Source organism: Opisthocomus hoazin, chromosome 22, assembly GCF_030867145.1.
Source record: "Opisthocomus hoazin isolate bOpiHoa1 chromosome 22, bOpiHoa1.hap1, whole genome shotgun sequence".
NCBI lineage: Eukaryota > Metazoa > Chordata > Aves > Opisthocomiformes > Opisthocomidae > Opisthocomus > Opisthocomus hoazin.
Window position 1 is genome coordinate 710,979 of NC_134435.1, and position 13,022 is coordinate 724,000.

Sequence of the window (13,022 nt, forward strand, 5' to 3'; positions counted from 1 at the left end):
CTCCAAGACCATCCCACTGAACTGTGTTATCTGGCACCGCCTCTCCCTCGCAACGCGTCTCGTCATTGGGGTTAAAAAAAAAAAGGCAGAGCTAGAGAGCTGCTAGTCCTTCCCTTTCATTTAAAACGCTTCCGTCTGATGCCGATGTTGTAATTAACTGCAGGCTGGGTGCAGCAGGTGCCTGCTCCTCGGGCGGCAGGCAGCTCCGTCGCTGCGGAGGGCTCCGGCCTGGGCATGGCCACGCGTCCCGTCCGGAGGAGCCCTCTTTGGCTCGTCGCGGCGGAGGGATGCCTTGTGCCGAGAGGGTGAAACTGCTGAGAGTCTTCTAACCAAAGCGGTTTATCACGAAGCTGCAAACTGGGAAGCACCGTTGAGAGCAGAAATCGTTGTTCTGCTCTGATGTGTCCATCCTTGAGGGACCTGCGTCCTTCGGCTGCCCACCCCCACCAAGCTGGCTCAGAAACGAGCTCCAGCGGATCCCGAACCGACCGGCACACTGACCTTGTCCCCACCGTCCCGCCGGAGCCCCGCTGCTGAGCGACCGCCCTGTCCACCCGGCCAACACCGGCTGTGCTGCCCAGCCCGCAGGAAGGCTTGCTCTGAGCACACCTTGCCCCGTCGGAAGCAAGCTCCATCGCTCCGGAGAGCGCGGGGTTTCACAGCCGAGCTGCTGGCAGCCGGCTCCCGGGCTTGGCAAGATTTGCCGTGGCGAAAAGCATCAGGTTTGTTTTCCCAGGGCCGTGCCAGCGAGCACCTGGTGAGAGCCTCGGCCTCTCCCACCGCCCTGTGCCGCTTGGTTTCTCTGGGACCTTTCCCTGCTTGGTTTCTCTGGGAGGAAACCAGGCAGATTTCTGGGCTTACCTGAGTGCGGGCAGCTCCTCCTTCCCCTTAACCACCAGCTCAGGGCTGTCTGTTCCCAGCGCACAAAAACAGCGGTGAAAAAATATGGCCTTTCACCAGCTCTGAATCGCACGTATTTGAACATTGTTGGCTATGGCCGGTTCTGGTGGTTACGAGGCACTAACACATAAACACGGTTTGCATTTAGTAGCTTTAGATGCCAAAGAACTCCCTGAAGTTGGCTATAACTCTGCTTGAAGCAACAACAGGGACCAGCGCGAGCGAGACAGAGGAGCTTCTCTGCGTTACCCCTCACCTCGTGTGCTCTGGAGCCGTCCTCCTCCTCGCCCCGTCCTTCATCCCACCACATGACCCAGAGCCCGGGCGGCCGACCCCGTGCCCCCCGTGAGCGCCGCGGGGGCACCGGACTGCGGTTAAATGGGTGCCACAGATGGGGAGTTTGCGTGCTAGGAGGGGGCACGGGCACAGTGGCGTGTCCTGGGGGGCTGCACGACGCCCCTGCTGCTCTGCCTCTCGCGAGCGGGTGCCACACACCTCCCGCGGGAAGAGGGACCGTTCCAGCTGTTTTTAGCTCCTGGAGGGCAGGGAGAGGGGCTGCCACTTACAGGCTGCTACAAATTATGGATCTGAAGCTAACAGCTTGTCCTCCTACCCACCCACAAACACAGCGCCGGGTGCTGCTGCTGAAGGGGGTGATGGCAGGGCCGGCCCGTGCCCCCGGGCCCCGAGGGCCAGGACGGGAGCGGTGCCCCCGGATCGGGGCCGCTCGCTCGGCTCGGCTCGGCTTGGCTCGGCTTGGCTCGACGCTCGGCCGTCGGCCGCCGCAGCGGGGGTTTGTACACACGGGCTAATGCTGATGTAGACAAGCCTGTGCTTTTAGTAAATACACTGCGCTTTGCTTGAAGACATAATTAGGGCAGCGCGAATCTGCAGGGGTGTGCACAGCCCGGGGACCGAAGCCGGCAGAGCAAACGCCTCCCTGAACCCTTCCATCCCTCAGCCCATGCTGGCCCCTGCGCTACGCCCTGGTCGGGCGGGCAGCCGGCGGCCCCCACCTCCCTGCCCCGAGCCCCGCTCCTCCGCCTCCGCAGAGCCCCCCGCAGCCACAAACCCACCCGCGCTGGGTGGCAAGGCTTTCTGTCACCCCTGCCCTTCTGGGAGGCGTGCAGCAGCTGGCGGGTAAAAGCCAAACCCCGAGAAGCCATCTACCCTTACACAAGAAGAGTGGTTCAGAGCGCAGTTCATTAATCCTGTGGAGAGCTGAATGCTGTGCTTTGCCCCTAACAGCCCTGTGCACTCTGGCTGTTGGGTAACGTGAAGGCTTCAGCCGATTCTGAAGCAGCTGGAGCAGAGTGGTGCCTAGCCAGAAAGACAGAAGTATTTTTAAATGAAATTTATTCACTGATTTTCCTTGAGACGGATTGTTGTGTGTTTGTTGAAGTGTCGTTAGAAGCAGTCGGCGGTGGAGCTGGGCTGAGCTGCAGCGAGTGGTCGGACACCATCCTCCCTGCACCCGGGTCACCCGCTCCTCCTCCTCCTCCTCCTCCTCTTGCTGCTGCCGCCTGGTCTCGGCACTGAGGACTGTGGCGACGGCCCAAGGTGGGGTGGAGGTGATTAAAGCCAACACCAGGCTCGAGAGCTGTTGGGCCAGGCCCAGAACAGGCTTGGGCACATCCTAGGTAGCGGCTGCAGGGTCTGCACAGGGGCACCAGGTCCCGGGGCGCTGGGGGGACGCTGCAGCCCTCCCAAGGGCAGACCCCCGAACGCGGTGCAGTGGAGAACCGCAGAGCACCAAGCACCGAGCCCCGCTTTGCTGGGGTTTGCTCGAGAAGGGCTGAGTCTGCAGGGACGCAGTTTTCATTTTTTAAGACAAGAAGAAAGAAGGGTTTCCAAGTAGCGACAGACCCGAGCTCCACCTGGCAGCCGCTGTGAGCACTCCGCAGCTGCTCTGCCCAGGGTCTGACCATGGAAAGTGTCAGGCTCGAATTACCTAATTAAACACAGATGTGAATAACAACACTGCTTGCAATGATGCATCGCCTTTTAGTGCTCCCAGGTGCTCCTGGCCAACAGCGAGTGCATGGCCCGGGGCAGGGCCCGTGGCTGGGCCAGCCGGGTTATAAACGCTGCTGCCCAGAGAGCCAAGCCCTGGGTGTGGAGGGGTGGCTGCGGTGCAGGAGGGGGAGTGCGGAGGGGTGAGCAGGTAACAGACCGCTGTGAAGGCACCTCTGGTTTGCAGAGTTAAGGAGCAGCTGGTTCAGCCACTCGCTGCTGCTGCGGTCACGTCGTGGCTGGGGAGCTGGCGGTGTGACCGTGCTTCTCCAGCAGCTCCTGGTGTGGGAGGAGGGATGGAGAGCGGGGTCCGGGCTGCTCAGGAGCCCGGTGATGAGGAGCGTGGGGGAAAGACGCAGCGGGCTCGGAGTCCCTGCGATAGGGCTGCTCTTGGCTGGCAGACCGGTTTTCCGCAGGGAAACCCAGGAGAGCAGCGAACAGAGGACAGTTTCCTTCTTTCGCTGACAGTCAGTCATGCTGACTGTGGCGTGCCTGCTAGTTCCCCACACACACCACCACATCTATCGTGGTGATGCTGCTGTCCTCCCCACCATGAAGTCTTGCAACCAGCAGGTGACTCCTGCTCTCTCTTCACTCATCCAAGAGGTGTCTAAATGCTGGTGAGTTTTTCCTAGCACGTATCCAAAACTTAACCTTTTCCTTGGGTTAGCAGCAAGCAGCTCTGTTTGTACAGAATTTTTCTGCTCCTGCTTTTACTCACTGGCCTCTTCAGCACGCACAGAGCCTGCTCCAGCTCCTTTAAATCACCAGCTAAAATCCTCTTCTTGACCCTCTCCGCTGAACCCTTCTGCCTGCAGCTCCCGCACTGCAGCGAGTTTAATGCCTGTGTCCTTGCTTTCAGGACCCTGCCTTGCTGCGTTGCTCCCGTCGTGTTGGACCCGCTGGCTCCTCCGTGACCTCCAGCCCTGCTCTGTGGCCCCGCTGCTGGCTCAGGCCCTTTCGTGTCTCTTCCCCAGCCGTCACCCGCAGGCCGTGCTTTAAGATGGACTCAGACCGAGGTGAGCAGCGGGGCAGGGCTGCAGCTGCACCCATCGCGCTTTCCCCGTCCTGGTTCCCTGCCTGCCCTGCGCTCTCATGAGGAGGACGACTGCAGCGCTTTCTCCAAGGAAGCAAAACACAACAAAACATTTTTCAGCAAAACCTGCAGGCGGAAACATGCCTTCCAAGCCTTACAGTCCAGCTTGCCACGGCTTTTCTTTCTGCCCTACTCTGTGGCAATAGCTCGAACCCAGCACGTTGGGCTCCTTAGGGCAAGGGCTGGCTGGCTGTCCGCAAAGCCTCCAGCACGTTCCCAACAACCGCTTCACGTTCCTTGGCGTGGGAGCAGGGCAGCGCGAGGCCTCATGCGTGGAAGGCAGATGTTGTTAAATTAGAGGGGAAGAGTCTGAAGTAAAGCACAGCTCAGTGGCCATCCAGATGGTGGAACTTCATGCCTTCACCGTCGCATGCAAAATGGCTGTTGTATTTTTAGTATGACTTGTGCCAGGGAGACAAACCCACGCTGGCACACGTGAGCAGCGAGCGTGCTGCGGTGCTGGCAGGGCTGCGGGGCTCGCACGGCGAGCGCGTGGCTGTGGGACTGTGCCCGCTCCTCCGCAGAAGGCTGAGTCCCACCCCGACGGCAGCCGCCAGCTGCTCCCGGAAACGCAAATCCGGCCGGTGGCCCTGCGGAGGGGGGACGGTTCCAGCGTGGAAGCCACAGGGTGGGCTGTGTTTCGACAGCGCCCGTCAGTCACTGTAAGGACGGGCAGCGGCTTCCCTCGGCTCGCCGGGGCGGATCGTGGCGGCCGCGCTCGCTGCGTTCTCGTTGCTGCTTTGAGCTTCGTTTCCTGTTCGATTGTTCCCTTAATCGAAAGAAAATGAACCCCGGTCCAGGTCCCTTACTGAGTGTGATCTGCGTCAAAGTTAGAGCGCTGGTGTAGCTTTGGAAAAGCAGGAACACGGGGGCCTGATTCACCCAGGACTTTGAGGAGAGAGGTGGATCAAGCTCCTCAGGTAAACGCAACAACAGCTGAGGTTGATTCATGCAAATCAGAGTTTTCATTTAATGTGAGACCCTCCCGTCTGAGATGGGAGGGCAGGCTGACATGACACTGCAACAGTGTTTGGGGAATGAAAAGGGCGTATCTGCGGTGTGTGTGTGCCCGGGCGTGCTCAGGCGTGTTCTCCTGGCGGAATACGCGTCTTGTACCCGCACTTTCATGAGGCTTCCAGCAGCCCAAGGAACCTGCGAGAGCAACGTCTGTCACGACAGAAACCACTTTCAGGACAGAAGACTGCTTGGCTGGAAGGTCTGTATTGCGCATTGTTAGTTTAGAGCCTTCTGAACTGTTGTCCTAGAGTTTCAGGAACAAACTTTTAATAAATGTAATAAATCAATCTGAGAATACTGAGCTTCAAAAGCGCTGGTTTTGAATGAAAAGGAGATACAGCCTTGGTAGGATGTAGGCAAAAAGCTTAGCTGAAGTCCCATTCACTGAAACGGCATTTAGTAGTGGAAATGTACCGAAATCTTGGAAGTTCAGAGATTTTTAACTCCAGTGGCGTGTATTTGATAGAAGCAGGTATCTGGAGGTGTTTAAAACCCAGATGGCATTTACACTGCTGATGCATTTTGTAGTGAATGTGCTCTTTGTTTTTTTCCCTCAGAAGGGAAGACAAGCCCAAAGGCTGCAGCCGGGGATGGGCACAGCCAGCAAACCCCCCTCCAACAGCGCCAAAGCCCAGGGCAGCGAGGGGACGTTCCCAGGGCCACCAGCGGGACCGCTGACGAGGGGCTGTCACGGGAAGGGAACCCGGGCCACTGCCCGTGCTGTCGGGACGGGGGGCTGCCGGGCAGCGAGGAACCAGACCCTTCGTCAGACGCTGAGCACCCCACGGAGCAGAGACCTGCCCAGCGCCCGCAGCTCCTATCCCAGGGGCACCCAGGGCCGCTGCCCCCCTGCTCCCCTCTGCTTTGCCCCCTGGAAGCGGCCGAGTTGGAGGGGCTGTGTTGTCTCCGCTCGCTGAGCGCAGGCGAGGGACTGCGGATGAGCAGAGGACTGGGGGCTCTCGGGAGGCGACTGTCTCTTAAAAGTGAAAAGCAAATCCAGAGTGGTCAAAAGGCCCTGAAAGCCAGCGAGAATTGCAAATAGGGATTGAAAGCTAAAGAGAAAAATCTTAATTAGATCTCCTCCAACCTGTAGAGGAACACATTTGGATTAAAATGAAATGGAGCTTTGTACTCTCAGGGTTTCATAGCAAGAATGGAAGAGAAATTATTCACTTTTGCTATTTGTGAAGCTGGATTGCTTTTTCTGTGAACTTGTCTTTTTAACTTCTCACCTTGTCAGAAAATTGTGAAAAGCTGCTGGGATGGTGTATTTGGGGTAGTTCTTATCGCAGCATGTCGCAGAACCATTTCCATGGTTTCAGAACACGGCAGAGTCTCCTGTTTAATCCTACCCTCCCCAAGTTAACTCCTTTCCTCTTGTGGCAAGCCAGCCTGCCCACCATTTGCTAACCTGCCTTATATTTCACTACTGTCGATATTTTCTTTGTGAATATCTATCAATATTTAATACAGTGGTGTCAGTTTTGCTGTAAGATGAGAGGCACTACTAGAAACCTTGAATTATACATTGTGTGGCTGGGGGAGGCTGGGGAGAGTTTTCTTTCGGACCCGAAGCTCTTGGAGTTGATCTCCAGGACCTGCAGCTTGAAGTCCTACTAATGGATGAGCACCAGAAGAAACTCAACCAGCGGCACGAGGGGAGGCCCCGCAAAGTGAGGTTCAAAATATCATCAGCTTACAGTGGTCGAGTGTTAAAACAAGTCTACGAAGACGGGCAGGAGCTCGAGCCCCCAGCCAAGGAGCACTCTCGGCGCTTTCTCCGCCACAACTTTGAGCCAGGGGTCCATTTCTGTGGGGCTGGGGAACCGCCAGAAGACAGGCTTCACTCGCCAGCCAAGCTGACTGCCCAGCGGATCAGCATATTCCAAGCGGAGGAGCAGTACGGCCTCACCAGCACCTCGCCCCTCCGCAGCGACCACCCGCCGAGCGACAGCCTCTGCAGGGTAAGCGATGTCCAGCCTTGGGCTGCCAAACGGTTTGGAAACCACCTGCAGACCAAACTGTTTTTATATCGTAATGTGGTAACGGGAGTCTCCAGCTGGAACCTCATTCAGATCCAACTCAGTTTTGTCAGGCCAGGGCTTTAAAAGGGTGATTGTGAATCTCCAGCTTTTACTCTGCAAATTCTGCTTTCTGCTGACTCTGCAAAGGACGGGAGCCGCGTGTTTTGCCGCAGCGCAGCCAGCGAGCAGCGTCTGCTAGCTGCGCTCCATCTTCTCACCGGGTTGATTTGCATCTGCCCATTTTGTAGGGTAGCATTTCCATATATATCAGTATCTATACATAGTAATCCTAACGCATCTAAAGCAGTCAAATGTAAGGTGGATATTATCTTAATTAGTTGTATTTAAAACATTAAAGTTGCGTGAGTTCAGCTGGCAAAAATGTTAGTGCCACCAGCAGCGCAGCAGCGAGCCCCCGCACCAGGCATCCACACCCTCGGGCAAGCCAGAGCTCCCCTTCGGCTACGTTGAAAATCCCAGCTGAGTTTCGCTGGGAATTTCGTTAACATATAATTAACGCCAGTGATACAGAAGTGTCTCTTCAGTCCTAATAAAAAGCCAGCACATTAACGTATGTTAGATTGATTAATACACAGGGTTTATGTTCATTTTCTTACCCTGTTGAATTAGCTCTCTGTATCTCTTGCTGCTCTTTGGTTTTATCAAATTCAGATGCACCCACTAAACAACTCCTGTAACCACAATGGCACGTGGGTGCTACTGATAGCACAGCCACGTCACACCGATACGCAGACTCTAAATGGGGTTTGTTATACTGATATCATCAGCTTGAGGTGAGTCTGCTCAGAGAAAAGATGATAAAAAGGAAGGCGGCGTGAGGTAAGCTGGCCTGCTGGATCGGGACCAGGCCCTTCCCTGGGAGATGGCTCGACCCAGCCCAGCTCAGACTGAACGACCAGCAGTTGGCATCAACAAACGAGTCGGTGGTCGCCCAGTGCCCCCTTGCCCGCCCAGCGCCCGGCCCTGCCGCGCCTGCTCGGTGCTTGCAGGAGGCTCACGACCGAGTCTGTCTCTGGAGAGCAACGGGAGCTCACCCCAGCGCCCCGGCCACTGCGACACAACGAAAGTTGTGTGGCTTCTGGGTAAATGAGGAATGTCACTCCGGCACTTACACCACTAGGGAGACTGAGGTGCTTTAAAAAGTATGAAATGCTTTTTACGGCCTTGATCAGAATGCGTTACAAGTCCATTAATTCTTGGTGCTAAGCAAATTGTGTGTTGGAAACCCAGATGGCTGATACTTGGACGGTATTTAGTTGATACACCGGGCATCTAGTATAACTGAAAATATCAAACCACGATGAATCTCTCCTGCATAAAGACAGAGCACTAACGTGATCTTATCCACGCCATTAATTTGTTCTGCATTCTTGGGTAACGCCCATTGCTATTCCCTAGTTTCCCTGACCACAAATACCTTGAGTAATCACGCTATCCAGTACCAGGTTTGTTTTGTATCAACATGCATTCGGTATTTGGAGACACCGTGTCCGTGTAACAACGTGAGGCTTTGGAGCCTTCGGCACACGGTACGGGCTCGTGTGTCTGTAACGACACCACAAAACCAGCCGAGCAGGCGACCGGGACGCTCTTCCGCGGGTCCAGGGATCCTCAGGGTTTGCAGAGTGTAGTTACAGAGGCGGGACACTGATGGGATCCTTCTGCAGGCTTCCCCAATTCTAGACTTCGGCAAGATCATCATCTACACCAACAACCTGAAAATCATCCGCGCACCAATGGACCAGAAAGAGCTCATGAGAAGAATCATCCAGACTGAGGGAATAGACGACTGGGCCTTCATTCACCGGGAAAGGAAAGATAGATTTGGCGGTGGACATAAAAAAGACGTGGAAAAGAAGGCTGTCTGCAACCAGTATGTGCAGGTAAGAGAAAACGGAAAGTGCTTTTTTTTCCCCTAAGGCTCTTGGGTCTTGCAGTTCTGGTCAGACCCCTGAGTGTTCCCAGCTGTGCATGCGACACTGAACTAAACCTGGACCAAACCCGTCCCTTTGCTCCTCTCTGCCCTCGGGGGATAACCGACCGGTGCTGCGCGGCAGTCTGCGCTGCGGGGACAGGGGTTCTGCTTCCTGACGCTCGCGTCTCCCGCTTGATCCTGCCCCTGGAGATCTCTGACATCTCTGGAGCCTGGCTTAGGTCCATCCCTCGTCACCGCGGGCCGGACTTTCTCCAGCCTGGCAAAGCCTAACACAGCTGCTCGGTGGCTGAGACTGCCAGAGGCTAAAATCTTAATAGTCGCTGAAATAGATTGTGCCTTCCACTTGTTTTCTCATGGGTTAGTCTTTGTTGGTTGGAATTTCAATTAGTCTGACCACAATTTGATCCCACAAAACATAATGTTGTCGTGCAGGGCAAACACGAAGCGTTACAGTTCTGCAGATCCCAGCGCGACCTGTGCTGAGCGCAGGACACCTTGGTCCTTCTGCGAGCCCGAGCCGGGCTCATGGCTCACGTGCACACAGACCCCACGAAACCTGGGAACAGCCCAGAGAAACACGGTGGGAATTCTGGCCTTTGTCAGTTGTGAAATAAACTCGATTTTCAGAAAGAGGGCTTTAAGATAAAGGGCAAGATTCACCCCATCCACTGCAGAGACCGATCTGAGCCATCGGACAATCGCTTGCGGCCCTTGGGGGAGCGCACGCCCAAGGGCAGCTCCGTGGGTAACGGCCCGCCGTCCCGCCGTCGCCCTCGCTGCGGGAGCATGCCTCGGAGGAGGGCAGCAGCCCCTGTACGGCGTTCTTCCAGAGACATTTGTTAGCCTCAGGAGAACTCGGCAAAGTACTTCTGCTCCCCTTGGTGTTTGGGAACAGAAAGTAAAACTTGAAGGTTCTAAAACAATGGGTTTTAGAATAATTTTGGACTTTCTATACACTGGTATTATGAACATTCATTTTAAAGATGACCAAACCACTGGAAGGTTATTCTTGGGAGAAATCAATTAATTTGGACTACTAAATTCATAAGCAGGCACTAATATGAAGCATCTCTGACACCAGCCCCCCATATCTTGGTTAACTTCTCGTTCCGCAGCGCCATGTAAAGTAGAAGTGCTGCACAGGAATGGTGCAGGGCTCTGAGCCTGACGTCAGAGGAACGGACCCACACCACGCTACCTTCCCGATGCAGATCGCTAACCGCTTCCGGGCTCCGTGGAAGCACTGAATTTAAGACAGGATTTGAAAGGGTCTGGCTGGCACCCGGGGAGCAAGTTGCACGCACAAGGGACAGCTCGAAAGAAGCTGTGCGTGCCGGTGGCGGGGGCTCGGGGGGAGAGGGCGAGGAGGAATGCTGGAAGAAATGAAGCCTGGCTCAAAGCTGAGCCCACGGAGCTGGGAAGATGGATGTGGTAACAACTGGCGGGAGGACAGGCTGAGCCACGCAGACCCTTGCAGGAGGACAAAGACCGATTTGAGAGGATTGTGTCACAAGCCCAGTCACATTAAGCTCTCATTTTCTAGCAGTATCCACAAATTGCCCCAAACATACGGGAGCCTTTTTCTTGAAGATCTTGCTGTAGAGAACTGAGTATTACTGGCAGAGAGGCATGTCAGGAGCAGCGATTACTCGAAAGACCAGAAGACAGAAGTTCCCTCTTTCAAGTGCGTTACTGACTTTGGTGTCTGACATCCGCTAACAGATTTTTCCATGATCTGTGTCTTTCAGGCAGGAGACGCTGCACACGGCTGTTCCCAGTGCAAAGGGTCGGGCTCTGCTCCCTGCTCCCGGTGCCACGGCAGCAAGTTTTCAATGCTGGCGAACAGATTCCGGGAGTCCTACCGGGCTCTGCGCTGCCCGGCATGCAACGAAAGCGGCCTGCAGCCCTGCCAGCTCTGCGCCGCCTGACCGGCACTGCCACCCCCGCCGCGGCCACGGGCACCGCAGCCGTGCTTTGTAGAAAACTTTGAATTATTTAACCTTCAAGCAGCCTCGCTACAATGACAGGTTTATAAAAGATGGGAAAGGCACGTTGTACGTATCCCACCACAAACGTGCGTGCCGCACCCCTGCCACTCGCCGTCCCTCTCACCCGCGACACGCGCCCGCCGGACTTTCGGGTCAGAGGGGGGAACGTGTCCCCCGACAGCAGGGGAAACCTGCGCTCAGGAATTGAGCACCTGTGTGAGTGCCCCTGGCCCCGCACTCAGCCCCCATCTGCGGGTGCCGTCCCTCGGCTGGGTGCCTGGTGCCCAGCACAGCCCGCTCCCGACCCAGCTGGCACCGTCACGAGAAGCCGCAGAGCTCGGTGCCGCTCGGGCACGTCGGGAACGTGTGTCAGGGCGCACGGTCTGTTTGCACAGCAGCCCCGGAGCGGAGCCTCCCGGGTTGAACGTGCTGAGCGTTTTCAAATCCCACTGGCTTTCGTAGTTACCTCTGCGCTTGCCCCGCCGTGTCACAAGCGTTTCCTGAAGATTCATACGTCTGTTTTAGCTGACACTATGATTCTTTTGGGGTCTGATTTACGGGAAGAAATTGAAAAGTCTTCCCAATCCTGGAGCTATAAAAAATGTACAATAATTTATTAGTATAAATAGAAGTAATTAAGTTTTTAGCCTACTTATGAGGAAGCACCGAACTCAAATTCCCCTGTACGATGCTCAGCATTTTTCAGGATCAGGCTGGCGGTGAGCAGGACTTCTGTTGCTTAATATTAATCCCATGTTGTAATCTGCAGAAGGTAAACGCTAATTAGCTGTGGTGAAGCAACGATGTGGGATGCTTTGCAGGCTGCCGCTGGTGGCACAGAGCACAGGGGCTCCAAGAGGGTGAGGCAAACTGGGGAAGCTGTGTTTTTTCCCCAGAGCATCAACTTCTTACATTTCACCTTCACGAGTACTGGCAGTGCAACCGTCGCTGCGATGTGACCTCCAGGACTCTGCGGCGTTCGGAGACCGCTCACGTGGGCTTCGCGCTGAGCCTGCAGCCTGGGCAGGGTGATCTATGGCCAAGTTTCTGTTTTCCTATGCTAGGTTATAAGATTTCTCTGTAATACTTCAGCGATTAGAAATAATGATGTTTTAGCTCCTAGATTTCCGTACGCCTCCTACTGAAATTGTCCAGTGGCTATTGAGGGCTTGTTTTTCAAGAAAAGTGCATAAATCTATAGCAGATGCTTAATTGGCTTCGTTTATCATACCCGGATGTGCAACACAAAAAAATGTAGTTCTTGGTGTGTTCATTGAGGGCACACGACCTCACAGACCAGAAACTGTTGTCAGGCAGATCTCCTCCCTCAGACTTGACCTGTTTGATCCCAGTTTGTCGGGCTGCTTTGAAAGCTTGCTGGCTTAAGGTAAGAAAAAAGCAACCAGGCGAAATAGTTGCCTGATAATGTTTACAATAAAACTAGATGAAAATGCGCATTTATAAAATCAGCGTTTATTGTTCTTCGGTAACCACAATGCTTCTCAGCCACTGCTGCTCCCCCCGACACGACCCCGGGGCCACGCGAGCAGCGGGCTCACCCCATCCCGCCTGGGGACCCCCGGCCCTGGGGACCCCCAGACCTACAGCGTTAGTGCCGGGCTGCGGGCGACGCACTCGGGGCAGCGCTGGCTGCGTTCGCTGCCCCCGGCTTTCACAGAATCCCAGCATGGCAGGGGTTGGCAGGGACTTCTGTGGGTCACCCAGCCCAACCCCCTGCCCAAGCAGGGTCACCCAGAGCAGGCTGCACAGCACCGTGTCCAGGCGGGGCTGGAATATCTCCAGAGAAGAAGACTCCACAGCCTCCCTGGGCAGCCTGGGCCAGGGCTCCGGCACCCTCAGAGGGAAGAAGTTCTTCCTCGGGTTCAGCTGGAGCTTCCTCGGCTTCAGTTTGTGCCCGTTGCCCCTTGTCCTGTCGCTGGGCACCACTGGAAAGAGTCTGGCCCTGTCCTCCTGACCCCCACCCTGCAGATATTTAGAGGCATTTCTCAGGTCCCCTCTCAGCCTTC

At 55.6% G+C, this 13,022-nt stretch overlaps 1 protein-coding gene across 1 annotated transcript; it reads left to right on the plus strand.

Annotated features, from left to right (window-relative positions):
* Positions 1–6,442: 6,442 nt before the first annotated feature.
* On the plus strand, positions 6,443–12,423 carry GRXCR2 (glutaredoxin and cysteine rich domain containing 2). Its single transcript, XM_075441699.1, has 3 exons — positions 6,443–6,990; positions 8,739–8,954; positions 10,756–12,423. The coding sequence occupies exons 1-3, from the start codon at positions 6,646–6,648 to the stop codon at positions 10,933–10,935; spliced, it is 741 nt and encodes a 246-aa protein (XP_075297814.1). The 5' UTR covers positions 6,443–6,645; the 3' UTR covers positions 10,936–12,423.
* Positions 12,424–13,022: the final 599 nt, after the last annotated feature.

What these genes read in the sequence shown, in the direction of transcription:
- GRXCR2 (XM_075441699.1), top strand. Translation starts at nt 6,646, where the DNA reads ATGGATGAGCACCAGAAGAAACTCAACCAGCGGCACGAGGGGAGGCCC. An exon ending in CGAGCGACAGCCTCTGCAGG is followed by an intron (nt 6,991 to 8,738) that starts GTAAGCGATGTC and finishes ATCCTTCTGCAG; the next exon opens with GCTTCCCCAATTCTAGACTT. An exon ending in TCTGCAACCAGTATGTGCAG is followed by an intron (nt 8,955 to 10,755) that starts GTAAGAGAAAAC and finishes TGTGTCTTTCAG; the next exon opens with GCAGGAGACGCTGCACACGG.